The 19,001-nt window shown below is 48.0% G+C and overlaps 1 protein-coding gene across 5 annotated transcripts in view; it reads right to left on the reverse strand.

The window, feature by feature from the left end:
• Positions 1-19,001, reverse strand: part of LOC149445877 (protein unc-13 homolog B-like) — a 294,951-nt gene that overhangs the window by 212,067 nt on the left and 63,883 nt on the right. For all 5 annotated transcript variants that reach the window (XM_089653343.1, XM_089653341.1, XM_089653342.1 and 2 more), the window contains 2 exons: positions 8,186-8,208; positions 5,190-5,236 (listed from right to left, as the gene is read on the reverse strand). In XM_089653343.1, the coding sequence (XP_089509469.1) occupies positions 5,190-5,236; positions 8,186-8,208 (70 nt within the window). The remainder of the gene's footprint in view (positions 1-5,189; positions 5,237-8,185; positions 8,209-19,001) is intronic.

The following is a 19,001-nucleotide window of genomic DNA, read 5'->3' on the forward strand; positions in this document are numbered from 1 at the left end:
TCCCATGCCCTTTTCTTTCGTATTCTCCCCAGAGCCCTCCCATGCCCTTTTCTCCCGTATTCTCCCCAGAGCCCTCCCATGCCCTTTTCTCCCGTATTCTCCCCAGAGCCCCCCAATGCCCTTTTCTTCGGTATTCTCCCCAGAGCCCTCCCATGCCCTTTTCTCTCGTATTCTCCCCAGAGCCCTCCCATGCCCTTTTCTCCCGTATTCTCCCCAGAGCCCCCCAATGCCCTTTTCTTCGGTATTCTCCCCAGAGCCCTCCCATGCCCTTTTCTCCCGTATTCTCCCCAGAGCCCTCCCATGCCCTTTTCTCTCGTATTCTCCCCAGAGCCCTCCCATGCCCTTTTCTCCCGTATTCTCCCCAGAGCCCTCCCATGCCCTTTTCTCCCATATTCTCCCCAGAGCCCTCCCATGCCCTTTTCTCCTATATTCACCCCAGAGCTCTCCCATGCCGTTTTCTCCCATATTCTCCCCAGAGCCCTCCCATGCCCTTTTCTCCTATATTCACCCCAGAGCCCTCCCATGCCCTTTTCTCCCATATTCTCCCCAGAGCCCTCCCATGCCCTTTTCTCCCATATTCTCCCCAGAGCCCTCCCATGCCCTTTTCTCCCCAGAACCCTCCCATGCCCTTTTCTCCCCTAATTTCCCCAGAGCCCTTCCATGCCCTTTTCTCCTGTACTCTCCCCAGAGCCCTTTTCTCCCCTGTGTTCCCCAGAGCCCTCCCCTGCCCTTTTCCCCCCTATTCTCCCCAGAGCCCTCCCATGCCCTTTTCTCCAGTATTATCCCCAGAGCCCTCCCATGCCCTTTTTTCCCATTATCTCCCCAGAGCCCTCCCATGCCCTTTTCTCCCCTATTCTCCCCAGAGCCCTCCCATGCCCTTTTCTCCCCAGAGCCCTCCCATGCCCTTTTCTCCCCTATTCTCCCCAGAGCCCTCCCATGCCCTTTTCTCCCCTATTCTCCCCAGAGCCCTCCCATGCCCTTTTCTCCCCTATTCTCCCCAAAGCCCTCCCATGCCTTTTTCTCCCCTATTCTTCCCAGAGCCCCCCCATGCCCTTCCTCTCCTTTTCTTCCTAGAACCCCCTATTGGTGTTCTGTGTCCCACCCGTCTCCCCTTGTGATGTCCACCACACAAGGTAACGTCTCCGATCTCTAGTAAATGGAGTAGTTGTAATTATAATGATGTCACTGGTCTCCAATTAATTAATAGGCTGCACACTCGGTGACATCACCAATCTATTATTAGCAATAGGCTGTGCTGTCAGTGATGCCACTGATCTCTGGTGCAGCCATTCTCAACTAGGGTTCCTGCAGACCTGTGACTCATTGACTTCTCATTTGGTGCTGACTGCATAGATCTGCAGCCCACATAGCAGAGCCAGCAGCATGACACCATTACCTTTTTAGCTTTCTATAAGGGGGGCATTCTTCCCATTGCATATGAATGTAAGAGGAATTCTTCTCACTGACCTCCGATGAATTGGGTTAAGCAATGGTTCCCTGAAACATGACCTTTGTTATGGGTTCCTCTAGGGGAAAAAGGTTGAGAATGGCTGCTCTAGGGAATGGATAGGCTACATTCTCAGTGACATCATCTATTTCTAGTTAATGATAATCAGCCTTCTCAGTGATGTCACCGGTTTCTAGTGAATGGATAGGCTGCCTTCTCAGTGATGTCACCGCTCTCTAGTGAATGGATATGCTGCCTTCTCAGTGATGTCACTGCTCTCTAGTGAAGGGATAGGCTGCATTCTCAGTGATGTCACCGCTCTCTAGTGAATGGATATGCTGCCTTCCCAGTGATGTCACTGCTCTCTAGTGAAGGGATAGGCTGCATTCTCAGTGATGTCACCGCTCTCTAGTGAATGGACTGCATTCTCAGTGATGTCACCGCTCTCCAGTGAAGGGATAGGCTGCATTCTCAGTGATACCACAAGACCGAATTTAGTGAATGCGGGGTCCGGGGAGAGCGGATATAATGAATGCGGGGTCCGGGGAGAGCAGATATAGTGAATGCGGGGTCCGGGGAGAGGGGATATAGTGAATGCGGGGTCCGGGGAGAGGGGATATAGTGAATGCGGGGTCCGGGGAGAAAGGATATAGTGAATGCGGGGTCCGGGGAGAGCGGATATAGTGAATGCGGGGTCCGGGGAGAGCGGATATAGTGAATGCGGGGTCCGGGGAGAGCGGATATAGTGAATGCGGGGTCCGGGGAGAGCGGATATAGTGAATGCGGGGTCCGGGGAGAGCGGATATAGTGAATGCGGGGTCCGGGGAGAGCGGATATAGTGAATGCGGGGTCCGGGGGGAGCGGATATAGTGAATGCGGGGTCCGGGGAGAGCGGATATAGTGAATGCGGGGTCCGGGGAGAGCGGATATAGTGAATGCGGGGTCCGGGGAGAGCGGATATAGTGAATGCGGGGTCCGGGGAGAGCGGATATAGTGAATGCGGGGTCCGGGGAGAGCGGATATAGTGAATGCGGGGTCCGGGGAGAGCGGATATAGTGAATGCGGGGTCCGGGGAGAGCGGATATAGTGAATGCGGGGTCCGGGGAGAGCTGATATAGAGAATGCGGGGTCCGGGGAGAGCGGATATAGTGAATGCGGGGTCCGGTGAGAGCGGATATAGTGAATGCGGGGTCCGGGGAGAGCGGATATAGTGAATGCGGGGTCCGGGGAGAGCGGATATAGTGAATGCGGGGTCCGGGGAGAGCGGATATAGTGAATGCGGGGTCCGGGGAGAGCGGATATAGTGAATGCGGGGTCTGGGGAGAGCGGATATAGTGAATGCGGGGTCCGGGGAGAGCGGATATAGTGAATGCGGGGTCCTGGGAGAGCGGATATAGTGAATGCGGGGTCCGGGGAGAGCGGATATAGTGAATGCGGGGTCCTGGGTTTAGCAACACTTTAAATGAAAAAAAAAAAAAATTTAAGAATCTGTTTCCGTCTTCAACTAAATGCATCCTGAATTTTTGGTTTCAGCACCAGAATTTTCATGTTGGTGCACCACTAGAAGTTTTGTAAATGTTATTTATTGCTATTGGTTTCCACACTTACATTTACGCCCTACATAAACATCCACACAGGATGTGAAGGGAATCTCCCCCGGTGGGGGGGGGGGGGGGGCAGAGACCGCACCGCAACAAAGTCTCACAAAGGTTCGAACTCTTGCAAGAAAACAATTAAAAAAAACAAAACATTGTTCAGTTTTAAAAATAAGAATGATAAAAATAACACTATATAGTGAACAGTCACTAGTGGCTCTTTCATTGGTAGTGAGTCGTGGGGGGGTGGGGGCTGTTCTATTGTCATCAAACAATAAAAAGATGAAAGCGATAACAAAGCAAATACGATAAGAGAAGGCCGTACACGCCTGTGATGTGCAGAGGAATATATTATCGGCCACTTGCGGGTTTAATTACATTTGTTGCTCGATAATATTTATGCAGCAAGAATTTAATGTACAGTTTTTATGTGTCTTGCATAGAAATACCGTCTGATGAATGATTCCATCTTAACCCTTTCACGCCGGCGCCTCCCGGCCCTTTAAGAGTTTCAGAAGCCGGGATGTAGGGATCATGTCAAGGCGGTCGTCACGGCGGTCACATGATCAGGAAAGGTCCCGATCGAAAGAGGAGATGGGGACCTTTCCATGAGTACCGGACGTGTGCTGGGAGCGTGCTCTCAGCACATATGTTTTTTCTTCATAGAACGCAAATGTGCGGCCGCTCGGCCCAGACGCAGGGAGGGCGCACATTTGTGTGCGGTTGGCGTGAAGAGGTTAATGTGGAAATAAACTACATCTGAGCACCACAAACTGAAAACACTATTTAATACATTTGTAAAATTCAAAGCAAATGTGCCCGTCCATCCATGTCTCCATGATTTATTTTGTTGAGAAGCCCCCTCCCCCCAGCAGTTCTAGCTGTGGCCATCTTGAATAAGGTTAGAGGATTCATGTAGCATTTACTTCCTGGAATTCATCATCCCTTAGCTCAGGCTTGCAGGCAGAAGGTTGTGCTTAGCTGAGAAAGCCCCTCCTCCCAAGAAGACGCCTGGGATGTAGGACATTATTTTGACCTAGGCCAGAAACCAGGAAGTAACTGAAGAAATGTAATAATACCCCCCTAGCAGTTATAGCTAAGAATATCTTGAATAAGGTCAGATGATTCATGAAGCATTCACTTCCTGGAATTCATCATCCCTTAGCTTAGGCAGGCAGAAGGTTGTGCTTAGCTGAGAAAGCCCCTCCTCCCAAGAAGACGCCTGGGATGTAGGACATTATTTTGACCTAGGCCAGAAACCAGGAAGTAACTGAAGAAATGTAAGAACACCCCCCTAGCAGTTCTAGCTGCGGACACCTTGAATAAGGTCAGAGGATTCATGTAGCATTTACTTCCTGGAATTCATCATCCCTTAGCTTAGGCATGCAGGCAGAAGGTTGTGCTTAGCCGAGACGCCTGGGATGTATGGTAATCTTTTTTGGCCTAGGCCAGAAACCAGGAAGTAACTGAAGAAATGTAATAACACCTCCCTATCAGTTATAGCTAAGGATATCTTGAATAAAATTAGAGGATTAATGTAGCATTCACCTCCGGGAATTCATCATCCCTTAGCTCAGGCATGCAGGCAGAAGGTTGTGCTTAGCTGAGAAATCCCTTTCTCCCAAGAAGAAGCCTGGGATGTATGACATCATTTTGGCCTAGGCCAGAAACCAGGAAGTAACTGAAGAAATGTAATAACACCTCCCTAGCAGTTATAGCAAAGGATATCTTGAATAAGGTCAGAGGATTAATGTAGCATTCACTTCCTGGAATTCATCATCCCTTAGCTCAGGCATGCAGTTCTAGCTAAGGATATCTTGAATAAGGTCAGAGGATTCATGTAGCATTTACTTCCTGGAATTCATCATCCCTTAGCTCAGGCATGCAGGCAGAAGGTTGTGCTTAGCTGAGACGCCTGGGATGTATGAGATCATTTTGGCCTAGGCCAGAAACCAGGAAGTAACTGAAGAAATGTAAAAAAAAAAAAAAAAGTAAATCCGATATACTGTATTTACTAATACTAGAATAAAGATGAAAATAGTTCATGTGGATGGAGACAGTTTAGTTCCGTTTTCATTTATCATTTTAAGAAGAGGTGTGTTCTATCAGCCAAGCATATACAGAAGTCAGAACGCTCGGACACTCACCCGCCTTTAAACCACGGTGGCTTGGATGGGTCTCCATCGTCCTGGGTCTGAAGTGGAAACAAAATAAAGTTAATAGTTGAAAAAAAGCAAGGAGATGATTGAATTATCAAAAGACACAACAGACACTTCCAGTCGTACTCTCCACCGCACACAACATAACAATACACACGGGCCGTGTTCCAGTACATACAACATATATCATGTCCATTTTTAGTACATACATCCCATATACTCATCCTCCTGTCTCCAGTATACACAACACACACAATCTCCAGCTTCCAGGATATGTCACATATACACCCGCTTCCAGAACAAAAAAGGGTGTCACCCCAAAGAATTCTGAAGTCTGGAAATATTTGTATCCACATAGAAATCAATGCGTTTCGGGGGCTACAAATATACAGCCTTCATCAGGGCTTACTCCTAGCTGCTGATACGTAATGCCATGATAACCAGGTCCTCTTCCTTCCAGCTAACACCGCTGCAAGCCCTGATGAAGGGGGGCTCAGCCAGGGAAACGTATTGGAACCTTTGGATTTCTATGATGAGACTATAGAATCTTTGGTGTCATGCTTGTGTTCACTTACTTTCTCTAGATTTTATCCAAGACGCCCCAAAAGGCTGCCTTGTGCCGGAGAGCAGCCTAACAAAAAGAAGTCCTGTTCTCCATACCAGAATTTGGAGTAACCCCAGATTCAGCACCTCTCACCCACACTTCTTCATATACATCTTGTGCGGTATGCATAATACATATCACAAATACATTTCCATGACCAGAATACATGACAGGCACATTCAATTCCACTGCAGACCAGTATACATGCTACACATACATTCTCCATCCTCCTGTGCACACGTCATACTGCTACTTGTGAAGGAGACTATGAGATGATCAAACAGTCCTGCCGTCATTGGTGCTATACACACAGTCACACCAAAAACACTTTCTAGTATTTGCACTGTATTTATTCCCTGTGCACCAAACAGGTTCCGTCCCCCGTGCACCAAACAGGTTCCGTCCCCCGTGCACCAAACAGGTTCCGTCCCCCGTGCACCAAACAGGCTCCGTTCCCCCGTGCACCAAACAGGCTCCGTTCCCCCGTGCACCAAACAGGTTCCGTTCCCCCGTGCACCAAACAGGCTCCGTTCCCCCGTGCACCAAACAGGTTCCGTTCCCCCGTGCACCAAACAGGCTCCGTTCCCCCGTGCACCAAACAGGCTCCGTTCCCCCGTGCACCAAACAGGCTCCGTTCCCTATGAACTAGATAAGCTCTATTCCCCATTTACCTACCAGAGTCTATTCCTCATGCACTAAAGAGGCCCTATTCCCCATGTACCAACCAGGCCCTATTCCCCATGTACCAGCCAGGCTCCGTCCCCCGTGCACCAGCCAGGCTCCGTCCCCCGTGCACCAGCCAGCCTCCGTCCCCCGTGCACCAGCCAGGCTCCGTCCCCCGTGCACCAGCCAGCCTCCGTTCCCCGTGCAGCAGCCAGCCTCCGTCCCCCGTGCACCAGCCAGGCTCCGTCCCCCGTGCACCAGCCAGGCTCCGTCCCCCGTGCACCAGCCAGGCTCCGTCCCCCGTGCACCAGCCAGCCTCCGTCCCCCGTGCACCAGCCAGCCTCCGTCCCCCGTGCACCAGCCAGCCTCCGTCCCCCGTGCACCAGCCAGCCTCCGTCCCCCGTGCACCAGCCAGCCTCTGTTCCCTATGAACAAGAGAACTAGCCAAGCTCTGTTCCCCATGTACCAACCAGAGTCTATTCCCCATGCACTAAACAGGCCCTATTCCCCACATACCTACCAGGCTTCATTCTCCATGCACTAAACAGGCCCTATTGCCCATGTACTAAACAGGTTCTATTCCCCCTGCACCAAACAGGCTCTATTCCTGTGCACCAAACAGGCTCTATTCCCCGTGCACCAACCAAGCTCTATTCCTGTGCACCAAACAGGCTCTATTCCCCATGTAATAACCAGGCTCTATTCCCCATGTAATAACCAGGCTCTATTCCCCATGTAATAACCAGGCTCTATTCCCCATGTAATAACCAGGCTCTATTCCCCATGTAATAACCAGGCTCTATTCCCCATGTAATAACCAGGCTCTATTCCCCATGTAATAACCAGGCTCTATTCCCCATGTAATAACCAGGCTCTATTCCCCATGTAATAACCAGGCTCTATTCCCCATGTAATAACCAGGCTCTATTCCCCATGTAATAACCAGGCTCTATTCCCCATGTAATAACCAGGCTCTATTCCCCATGTAATAACCAGGCTCTATTCCCCATGTAATAACCAGGCTCTATTCCCCATGTAATAACCAGGCTCTATTCCCCATGTAATAACCAGGCTCTATTCCCCATGTAATAACCAGGCTCTATTCCCCATGTAATAACCAGGCTCTATTCCCCATGTAATAACCAGGCTCTATTCCCCATGTAATAACCAGGCTCTATTCCCCATGTAATAACCAGGCTCTATTCCCCATGTAATAACCAGGCTCTATTCCCCATGTAATAACCAGGCTCTATTCCCCATGTAATAACCAGGCTCTATTCCCCATGTAATAACCAGGCTCTATTCCCCATGTAATAACCAGGCTCTATTCCCCATGCACCAACCAGGCTTTATTCCTCATGCACTAAACAAGCGTTATTTCTCCTGTGCTACCCAGCCTATAATCTCCATGCACTAAAAAAAAAATTAAATGAAAAAAAAAAAAACCAGAACCTATTCCTGTACAAGGAGAAGACAGGCTCCATTCACCTGCCCGGCCAGACACTGTTCCTCTGTAGAGAGCGGTCTCCATCACTCTGCACAGAACAAGCCCATTGGACATAAAAGGCTCGGCGTCTCTGCACTTAGCATCTCTTGGCTTTGTCATCAGCACTCATACCACCAACCCCGAATATTAACCACAACCATGACAGGGGGGCACACAAACAGAAGCATGGAGAGGGGGGGGGGGGGGGGCAGGTATAAAAACACAATTAACCTGATATTCAGCTCTTTGCTCCTCTGTTGAAGAAAAAAAAAAAGGCGGAGGAAGAGAAGGTTAATAGAGACTCTGTCCTACCGAGTGCAAGACCTTCCAGGATGAATGATCAGGACACGTGTGGAGGCAATAAAGGTGGATTATGCAACTTTACCCCACAACCCCAACCAGGCAAAGGTGCCACCAAAGAACAAATGGAGAGATGAGCAGGACGGTCCAGGATGATGGTGTATGAGCTCACAAGACGAATTGGTGAACTTCTGTTTCCATCAGAAGTGTTTAATTAGATACTAAAGGAAGGTAAATGGGGACCTTAGTATCCAGTCAGCATCTCAAGGTATTTTCCAGCCGGGGTTGGATGCTGATTGAGATACATATACTGTATATATCATTTATCACATGGCAATGTCAGCCATTACCACAGAGGAGACATAAGAGGCCAAGAAGCAGAATTTAGCAGCTGTTTATACATAATGAGACATCTACGTTATCAGACTCTCCGAAGGAAGAACTTTCCGATTGTCAAGGCAAATCTTCCTTTTCATTTTCCTGTTGGTGCAAAGGATGGGGAGGAAAGAGGAGGGAAAGGGAAGAGGAGGGAAAGGGAAGGCAGAGGAACCGTAAAGAAGGAAAATGAAAAGGGAAAAAGGAAAGGGAGAGGAGCTGGAAGAAGGGAGAAGGAAAGGGAAGGCAGAGAAACTGTAGAGGGAGAGAGGAGGAGGAAGGGAAGGAAGAGGTAACAGAAGGAAGGTATGAAAGGGAAAGCAGATTAGCTGGAAATGGGTAAAAGGAAGAGGAAAGGGAAAGTAGTGGAAATCGAAGTGGGAGAGGGGAGGAGGAAAGGGAAAGCAGAGGAAATAGAAGTGGGAGAGGGGAGGAGGAAAGGGAAAGCAGAGGAAACAGAAGTGGGAGAGGGGAGGAGGAAAGGAGAGGCAGAGGTGCCAGAAGAGGGCGAGGGGAGGAGGAAAGGGGTGGCAGAGGTGCCAGAAGAGGGCGAGGGAGGGGAAAAGGGAAGGTAGTTGAGCTGGAAGTGCGTAAGGGGAAGAAAGAAAGAAAAAGTGCCTGGAAGAGGTACAGGGGATGAGGATAGGGAAGGTAGAGAAGCCAGGAGAGGAAGAGGGGAGGAGGAAAGGCAAAGCAGAGGAAAGGGGGAGAGAGGAGGAGGAAAGGGGGAGAGAGGAGGAGGAAAGGGAAGGCAAAGGAACTGGAAGTGGGAGATGGGAGGAGGAAAGGGAAGGCAGAGGAACCGAATGTGGGAGAGAGGATGAGGAAAGGGAAGGCAGAGGAACCGAATGTGGGAGAGAGGATGAGGAAAGGGAAGGCAGAGGAACTGGATGTGGGAGAGAGGAGGAGGAAAAGGAAGGCAGAGTAACTGAAAGTGGAAGAGGGGAGCAGGAAAGGGAAGGCAGAGGAATCGGATGTGGAAAAGGGGAGGAGGAAAAGGAAGGCAGAGGAACCGGAAATGGGGAGGAAGAAAAGGAAGGCAGAGGAACCGGAAGTGGGGGAGGGGAGGAGGAAAAGGAAGGCAGAGAAATCAGAAGTGGGGGAGGGGAGGAGGAAAAGGAAGGCAGAGAAATCAGAAGTGGGGGAGGGGAGGAGGAAAAGGAAACCAGAGGAATTGGGAGTGTGAGAGGAAGAAAGAGAAGGCAGAGGAACCGGAAGTGGAAGAGGGGAGGAGGGAAAGAAAGACAGAGGAACCAGAAGTGGGAGTGGACAGCAGGAAAGGGAAAGCAGAGGAACTGAAAGTGGGATAGTGGAGCAGGAAAAAGAAGGCAGAGAAGCCATGCCAGGGAGATGAGAGGAGGAAAGGGAAGGCAGAGGAACCAGATGTGGGAGAGGAAGGGAGGAGAGGGAAGCAAGAAAGGGAAAGCAGAGGAACCGGAGGCGGGAGAGGGGAGGCAGAAAACAAAGGCAGAGGAATCAGAAGTGGGAGAGGGGAGGAGGAAAAGGAAGGCAAAGGGACCGGATGTGGGAGAGGGGAGGAGGAGAAGGAAAGCAGAGGAACCAGAAGTGGGAGAGAGGAGGAGAAGGAAGGCAGAGGAACCGGAAGTGGGAGAGAGGAGGAGGAGGAGGGAAGGCAGAGGAACTGGATGTGGGAGAGAGGAGGGAAAGCCAGGAGAGGGAGGGGGGAAAAAGAAAGGCAGTGGAGCCAGAAGAAAATTGGGGGAAAAGGGAAAGCAGAGGAACTAGACGTGTGTAAGGGGATGAGAGAAAAAGAAAAAGAGCCTTGAAAAGAGAGAGGGGAGGACGACAGGGAATGCAGAGAAGCCAGAAGAGAATAAGGGGAGGAAGAAATAAAAGGGGAGGAAGAAATAAAAAGGCAGAAAAGTCAGAAGGTGGAAGAGGAAAGAGGTTGGGGAAGAAGAGATGGAAGAAAAGGAGAACAGTAAAACAACAACAAACCTCGTTATGGGGAGAGAAGAAGAGGAAACAGAAAACAGAAAAGCGTGTTGACAAAGGAACGGGTAAAGGAAAACTAGAGAAGGAAGGTGAAATTAACTGGTTGCCAAATACGATTTTATTTTCCTTGCCAACAGAATGTCATACATCATTCCCTGACCCAGGTACCAGACCTAACAAAACGAACATGCTTTCAGAGCTTTACTCCTCAATCGATTTAATTACCCAATAAATTGCATCACTTTATTAAAAAACAAATTTCCTGACAGAAATAATGTCCTGGCATTAATACCAACCAGATCCCCCCATAATAACCTGCAGTAAATAACCGACAGCTGGTGTATAACTGGTGTCTGTACAGAAGGACCATTATTCTTGATGTATTCTGCCTGAGGATATACATAATAAATTACAATTCACTGGTGTCCTTGTTAGGGATAACGTGTGAGCTGGTTAGAGAACACTGACAGGGGTGGAGAATACGCTGCGAAGCTCATCAATGCTCATAATGCTGGGGCCTTAACGCTCTCCTACTGAAGAAACGACAGCCCATAACAGTATGATGCTATTGCTATGCCAGGAAAGAAAGACTTCCAATGGATACATACAGAGTTTACTTATATACAGTGGATATAAAAAGTCTACACACCCCTGTTACAACGTCAGGTTTCTCTGATATAAAAATATTAGACAAAGATAAATAATTTCAGAACTTTTTCCACCTATAATGTGACCTAGAAACTGTATAACTCCATTGAAAAACAAACTGAAATCTTATGGGCGGGGGCAGTAAACATAAACTAAAATAATGTGGTTGCATAAGTGTGCAACCCTCTTTTAACTGGGGATGTAGCTGTGTTCAGAATGAAGCAATCACATTCAAAATCATGGTAAATAGGAGTCAGTACACACCCGCCATCATTTAAAGTGCCTCTGATTAACCCCAAATAAAGTTCAGCTGTTCTAGTTGGTCTTTCCTGACATTTTCTTAGTCGCATCATACAGCAAAAGCCATGGTTCGCAGAGAGCTTCCAAAGCATCAGAAGGATCTCATTGTTAAAAGGTATCAGTCAGGAAAAAGTACAAAATAACTTCCAAGGCATTAGATATACCATGGAACACAGTGAAGACAGTCATCATCAAGTGCAACAGTGACATCACCAAGAACTGGACATCCCTCCAAAATGGATGAGAAGAAAACTGGTCTGGGAGGCGGCCAAGAAGCCTACAGCAACATGAAAGGAGCTGCAGGAATATCTGGAAAGTCCTGGCTGTGTGGTCCATGTGACAACAATCTCCCGTATTCTTCATATGTCTGGGCTATGGGGTAGAGTGGCAAGACGGAAGCATTTTCTTACGAAGAAAAACATCTAAGCCCGGCTAAAGTTTGCAAAAACACATCTGAAGCATGGTGGTGGCAGCATCATGCTAAGGGACTGTTTTTCTTCAGCTGGAACTGGGGCCTTGGTCCAGGTAGAGGGAATTATGAACAGCTCCAAATATCAGTCAGTATTGGCACAAAACCTTCAGGCTTCTGCTAGAAAGCTGAACATGAAGTGGAACTCCATTTTTCATCATGACAACGACCCAAAGCATCCATCCAAATCAACAAAGGAGTGGCTTCACCAGAAGAAGAAAGTTTTGGAATGACCCAGCCAGAGCCCAGACTTGAATCCGATGGAAAATCTGTGGGGTGATCTGAAGAGGGCTGTGCACAGGAGATGCCCTCGCAATTTGACAGATTTGGAGTGTTTTTGAAAGGAAGAGCGGGCAAATATTGCCAAGTCAGGATGTGCCATGCTGATAGACTCCTCCCCCAAAAATACTGAGTGCTGGAATCACATCAAAAAGGGTTTCAATAAAGGATTAGTGTAAGGGTGTGTACACTTATGCAACTAGAATATTTTAGTTTTTTTTATTTTTACTTCCCCGCCTAAAAGATTTCAGTTTGTTCTTCAACTGAGTTGTACAGTTTATTAATGGTGGAAAAAGTTCTGAAATGTTTTATCTTTGTCTGATTTTTTGAAGAAGCCTGACATTTTAACAGGGGTGTGTAGACTTTTTATATAAACTGTATGTAGTTTAAAGCTGAACTCCCGGCAGATAGAAAAGACACACATGACCACAGCTCTGCATTCATAATATTCCCCAAACTCATTCTTTCCAAAACTGAGCTCCTAGTTTTCCCCCCAGCCCGCGCCACCTCCCCTGACTTCTCCATCAAGATCAATAATACAACCATCACTCCCTCCCCTCATGCCAGGGTACTAGGGGTAATCCTAGACCAGGGGTCTGCAACCTTTAAGACATAAAGAGCCACTTGGACCCGTTTCCGAGAGGGAAAAAAAGACTGGGAGCCGCAAAACCATTGCAACATTTAAAACAAATCCGACACTGCATATATTGCAAAAAGCGCTCTGGTCATGAAGGGGGTTTAAGGGCCCAGTAAGCAAAGGGTTAATCAGGGCCACAGTGTATAGTCATAATCACAATCATAGCCTTAGGTCAGTGGTGGGCAACCTTTTTTTTCAACTGAGCCAAATCTCGCCAAAACGATTGAAATTTATTTTGAGAGCCACATTTTTAAAACTGAAAATACATCCCCCATATAGTAATTCATCCCCCATAGTAATTCATCCCCCATATAGTAATTCATCCCCCCTATAGTAATTCATCCCCCATATAGTAATTCATCCCCCATATAGTAATTCATCCCCCATAGTAATTCATCCCCCATATAGTAATTCATCCCCCATAGTAATTCATCCCCCATAGTAATTAATCCCCCATATAGTAATTCATCCCCCACAGTAATTCATCCCCCATAGTAATTCATCCCTCATATAGTAATTCATCCCCCATATAGTAATTCATCCCCCATATAGTAATTCATCCCCCATATAGTAATTCATCCCCCATAGTAATTCATCCCCCATAGTAATTAATCCCCCATATAGTAATTCATCCCCCATAGTAATTCATCCCCCATATAGTAATTCATCCCCCATATAGTAATTCATCCCCCATAGTAATTCATCCCCCCTATAGTAATTCATCCCCCCTATAGTAATTCATCCCCCCTATAGTCATTCATTCCCCATATTGTGTCAATTCACTTACCTTTGCTCCGCGCGTTCCTCTCGCCGTGTTCCCGCGCCGTTCCGGTCTTCAGGGCGGACTGTGAGAGGAGAGGAGTTCGTCACGCTGCCCCGCCTACATCCTGACAGCCAATGTTTGCCACGCTCTGCGGGCCGGATTAAAAGGTCCGCCGGGCCGTAGTTTGCCCATTGCTGGGCTAGCTGCAGAGTCCTGACTTTTGGGGCGGCCGCCCGAGAAGAGGGAGGGGAGCGGGCGCCCGGCACACAGAAGACCCTATTGCCTGTCACCTGGTGGGCAGTGTGCTCCGGAGCCGCAGCAAAGGTGAAAAAGAGCCGCATGCGGCTCTGGAGCCGCGGGTTGCCGACACCCGTCCTAGACTCCCATCTGTCCTTTCAGCCCCAAATCTAATCACTGTCCAAATCTTGTAGACTTCACCTCCGCAACATCTCCAAGATACGTCCGTTCCTAACCTCGGAAACCACTAAGCAACTTATTCACTTCCTTGTTATATCTCGCCTTGACTACTGTAACTCCCTCCTCATTGGCCGACCTCGTCGCAGGCTATCCCCACTACAGTCCATCATGAATGCTGCTGCCAGACTCATCCACCTTACCAACCGCTCCGTACCCGCCACCCCCATCTGCCAATCCCTCCACTGACCTCCACTCAGTGTCCTCCACCCATCTCTGCCAATCCCTCCACTGGCCTCCACCCCTCTCTGCCAATCCCTCCACTGGCCTCCACCCCTCTCTGCCAATCCCTCCACTAGCCTCCACCCATCTATGCCAATCCCTCTACTGGCCTCCACCCATCTATGCAAATCCCTCCACCCCTCTCTGCCAATCCCTCCACTGACTTCCACTCAGTGTCCTCCACCCCTCTCTGCCAATCCCTCCACTGACCTCCACCCATCTATGCCAATCCCTCCACTGGCCTCCACCCCTCTCTGCTAATCCCTCCACTGGCCTCCACCCATCTATGCCAATCCCTCCACTGGCCTCCACCCCTCTCTGCCAATCCCTCCACTGGCCTCCACCCATCTATGCCAATCCCTCCGCTGGCCTCCACCCCTCTCTGCCAATCCCTCCGCTGGCTTCCACCCCTCTCTGCCAATCCCTCCACTGGCTTCCCGTTGCCCAACGGATAAAATTCAAAATAATAACGTATAAAGCCATTTATAACTTTGCCCCAAATTACATCACCAATCTTGTCTCTAAATAACACCCAAACCGTACTCTCCGCTCCTCCCACCTCCTACTCTCTAGCTCCATTGTCTCCTCCTCTCATGCTCGTCTCCAGGACTTCTCCAGAGCTTCCCCCATCCTCTGGAACTCTCTACCCCAATTTATCAGACTATCGCCTACTCTGCTCACTCTGAAAACCTCTCTTCAGGGAAGCCTATCCCGCCCTCAGCTAATACTGGAATCTTCTACTCTTCCAACCAGTCCATCCCCCACAGTTACTACCTTTTGTACCACTAGCCCCTCCCTCCTAGATTGTAAGCTCCCAGGATCAGGGCCCTCAAATCCTTCTTGTATTGAACTGTATCGTTGCTGTACTGTCCCCCGTTATAGCGTAAAGCGCTGAGCAAACTGTTGGCGCCATATAAACCCTGTATAATAATAATAAAGTCACTGTATGCATTTTTGTGAATGCAAGAGTGTAGGTACCTGACATGGTATCAGCCTCTTACAGTCCCAGTACAGTAGAGCTCAGACAGAGATGGGGAAGCAGCACAAGGAACCTTAGAGATCATGTACTGAAAAACCATTCTGATAGGAAGAGAGAGCAGAGTGCTGAGTGACAGAGAGATGAGCTCATCAGTCTTCTGCCCTTGACTGTCTAATCATTGACTGTGGGGCAAACAAGACCTGTAAGATCTTCAGCAGAAAAAAATCAGGTCTCCTGCCCTGCCAGAGAGGGCTGTGCTTTGCAGCAGAACTGTGTGAATCTCAAAACTGAATGGACAGAAACACAAATCCTATGGCAGGTCACCCTAATCTACGTACAGTTGTGTTCAAAATACTAGCAGTCAGACATCACTAACCGGATCAGTCACTGTTTTTGGTGGAAATGATATTTCTACATGGCAAATAATTTCCTAGCAGGTGTAGTAGAGTAATAGAAATCCAACAGACCCAACAGTCATGACATGCATGCTGCTGATTCTGTGTCATTGAATCACTCATTGAAAGGGGCGTGTTCAAAATAATAGCCGTGTGGAGTTCTATTAGTGACGTCATTCATTCTTTGAAAAACAGGTGGCAATTACTGCCCTTATTTAAGGAAGGAAGGCAGCAAATGTTGGACATGCTGGTTACAGTGCATTTCTCTCTGAAATTCTGAGGAAAATGGGTCGTTCCAGACATTGTTCAGAAGAACAGCGTACTTTTGATTAAAAAGTTGATTGGAGAGGGGAAAACATATAAAGAAGTGCAGAAAATGATCGGCTGCTCAGATAAAATGATCGCAAATGCTTTAAAATGGCAACCAAAACCTGAAAGACGTGGAAGAAAGCGAAAAACTACCATTGGAATGGATAGAAGAATAGCCAAAATGGCGCGGACTCAGCCAACAATCAGCTCCAGGAAGATGAAAGAAGGTGTGACGTTCCCTGTGAGGACTGTTACAATTAGAAGACGCCGATGTGAAGCCAAGCTATCTGCAAGAAGTCCCCGCAAAGTCCCACTGGTGGAAAAAAAACGTGTGCTGAAGAGGTTACAATCTGCCAAAGAGCACATTGACCGGCCTAAAGAGAAATGGCGCAACATTTTGTGGACTGATGGAAGTAAGATTGTTCTTTTTGGGTCTAGTGGGCGGAGACAGTTTGTCAGACGACCCCCAAACACTGAATTCAAGCCACAGTACACTGTGAAGACAGTGAAGCATGGTGGTGCAAGCATCATGATATGGGGATGTTTCTCATACTACGGTGTTGGGCCTATTTATCGCATACCAGGGATCATGGATCAGTTTGAATACATCAGAATACTTGAAGAGGTCATGCTGCCTTATGCTGAACAGGAAATGCCCTTGAAATGGGTGTTCCAACAAGACAACGACCCCAAACACACCAGTAAACGGGCAACATCTTGGTTCCAGACCAACAAGATGGACGTTATGGAGTGGCCAGCCCAATCCCCGGATCTTAATCCAATAGAAAACTTGTGGGGTGACATCAAAAATGCCGTTTCTGAGGCAAAACCAAGAAATAGAGAAGAACTGTGGAATGTGGTCCAATCATCCTGGGCTGGAATACCTGATCACAGGGGCCAGAAGTTGGGGGACTCCATGCAACACAGATGTACAGCAGTTCTCAGAAACAGTGCGACTACAACCAAATATTCATGAAGTCATTCAAAGGAAAGCAAAATCTTCAAACATTTCTCAGTTTATATAGTGAATGTTTGAGTTTGTAAAGAATACAAACACTGCGATTTTTTTGAACCGTCTAATATTCACTTTTCTTCCATTTTTTTAGAGGAACAACACAAATTTGATGTATTTTTCTTCATGTTGTGATTTGGAATAGAATGTGTCGTGTTCCCAATGCATTTGTGTGGATGGAAATAAAAGCTATTAGAAGGATTTTCAGCTTTATTCACTTTTTTCAGCACACTGCTATTATTTTGAACACAGCTGTATTTCTTCCATGTATTCAGCCTTTTGCCTGGAGTTTAGCTTTAACCAACTTCGGAATAGAGGAAGCCCATATTTGATTTGGATCATTCGTATCGTTTTATATTTGTTTATCTCTTATCATATTTAGTAATTTCCTTTATTCTTTGGATTAATATTTCCCGAAACTAAACCTATACCAGGCGGCATCTCATTGCACAGAGCAGAGGTGGGTAATGAATGATCTGTTAGTATACAGTAGTCCATCTATGACACGTCTCGGCTTCTTATAGAATGATTTATTATTCATGTATGCGTCCGTGCGAAAACCCATTAAGATAAAAGAGGCGATTTGATGCTAACATTCATTTCTATCCATCTTAATAAGTTTTTAGACCTGATCATGCGAGATGAGCAATGACAACGCAGAGAGCTGGAGCTTCCTGACAATGTTTGCTGGTCAGTGGGGTGATGTAGCGCCATCGCCGGGATTTAAATTCTCTGCAAGAGGTAAGTGAGAAGAGATGGATTTGGGGGGAGATGCCTTCATAAAAGGGTCCTGTTTGTTCTGAGGGGCCCCTTGAACCCGGCCTACTGGCAAGAAGAGGATCAAAACCGTCATGACGTTGAAGGATCTCTCCATGCGCACACTCATATAGTGATTGGATTTGAACAGTTCCCATTTGTAAAACTTCTGATGAGTATTTTCTAATAAATGGGAGATATTTGACGGGAAGTGTGGAGATCTTGTCAGAAAGGCCGAGTCTACCCAAATACTGATATTTTATTTTAAGTGGACACTGGTGGGCTGGATGGCCATGGATTCCAACAGTGAGATTTGTTTTGGGTGTTCCTGATCCTCCAACTCCTGCAGGGATAGTAGGAACCCCTCAAAATAGGCACAGCAGGTGAACACACCTGGGAACCCAGCGCAGGGATGGTGGGAGCCCCTCACAATAGGCACAGCAGGTGTACAGGCCTGGGAACCCAGCGCAGGGATGGTGGGAACCAGAGGCGGACTGACAACTCATGGGGCCCCCGGGCAATAGGGATCATGGGGCCCCTGTGTCCTTGCCCAAACTCAAAAAAGCCTATGAAAAAGGTACCAGGGGCATCTCATGGGGCCCCCTACTGACCCCGGGCCCTCAGGCAGTGCCCAAGTTTCCAAATGGTCAGTCCTACGCTGGTGGGAACCCCTCACAATAGGCACAGCAGGTGTACAGACCTGGAAACCCCTCACAATAGGCACAGTAGGTGTACAGACCTGGAAACCCAGCGCAGGGATGGTGGGAACCCCTCACAATAGGCACAGCAGGTGTACAGACCTGGAAACCCAGTGCAGGGATGGTGGGAACCCCTCACAATAGGCACAGCAGGTGTACAGACCTGGGAACCCAGCACAGGGATGGCCGGGACCCATCACAATGGGCACAGCAAGTGTACAGACCCAGAAAGCTAGCATAGGGATGGTGGGAACCCCTCATACAGTAAAGGAAATGCATATTTGATCCCCGGCTGATGTTGAATGTTCGCCCCTCACAAAGAAATGATCAATCTAAAAATCGAATGTTCGGTGTAACACTGAGAGACAGAATAGTAACAACAAATTCAGCAGAAATGCGTCTAACAAATGATGACTGATCTGCATGTTCATGAGGGAAATAAGGATTTGATCCCCATCATTCAGCAGGATTTCTG

This window comes from Staurois parvus, unplaced genomic scaffold (genome assembly GCF_062004578.1).
Source record: "Staurois parvus isolate SC_StPar_1 unplaced genomic scaffold, SC_StPar_1.0 ptg000706l, whole genome shotgun sequence".
Classification (NCBI taxonomy): Eukaryota; Metazoa; Chordata; class Amphibia; order Anura; family Ranidae; genus Staurois; species Staurois parvus.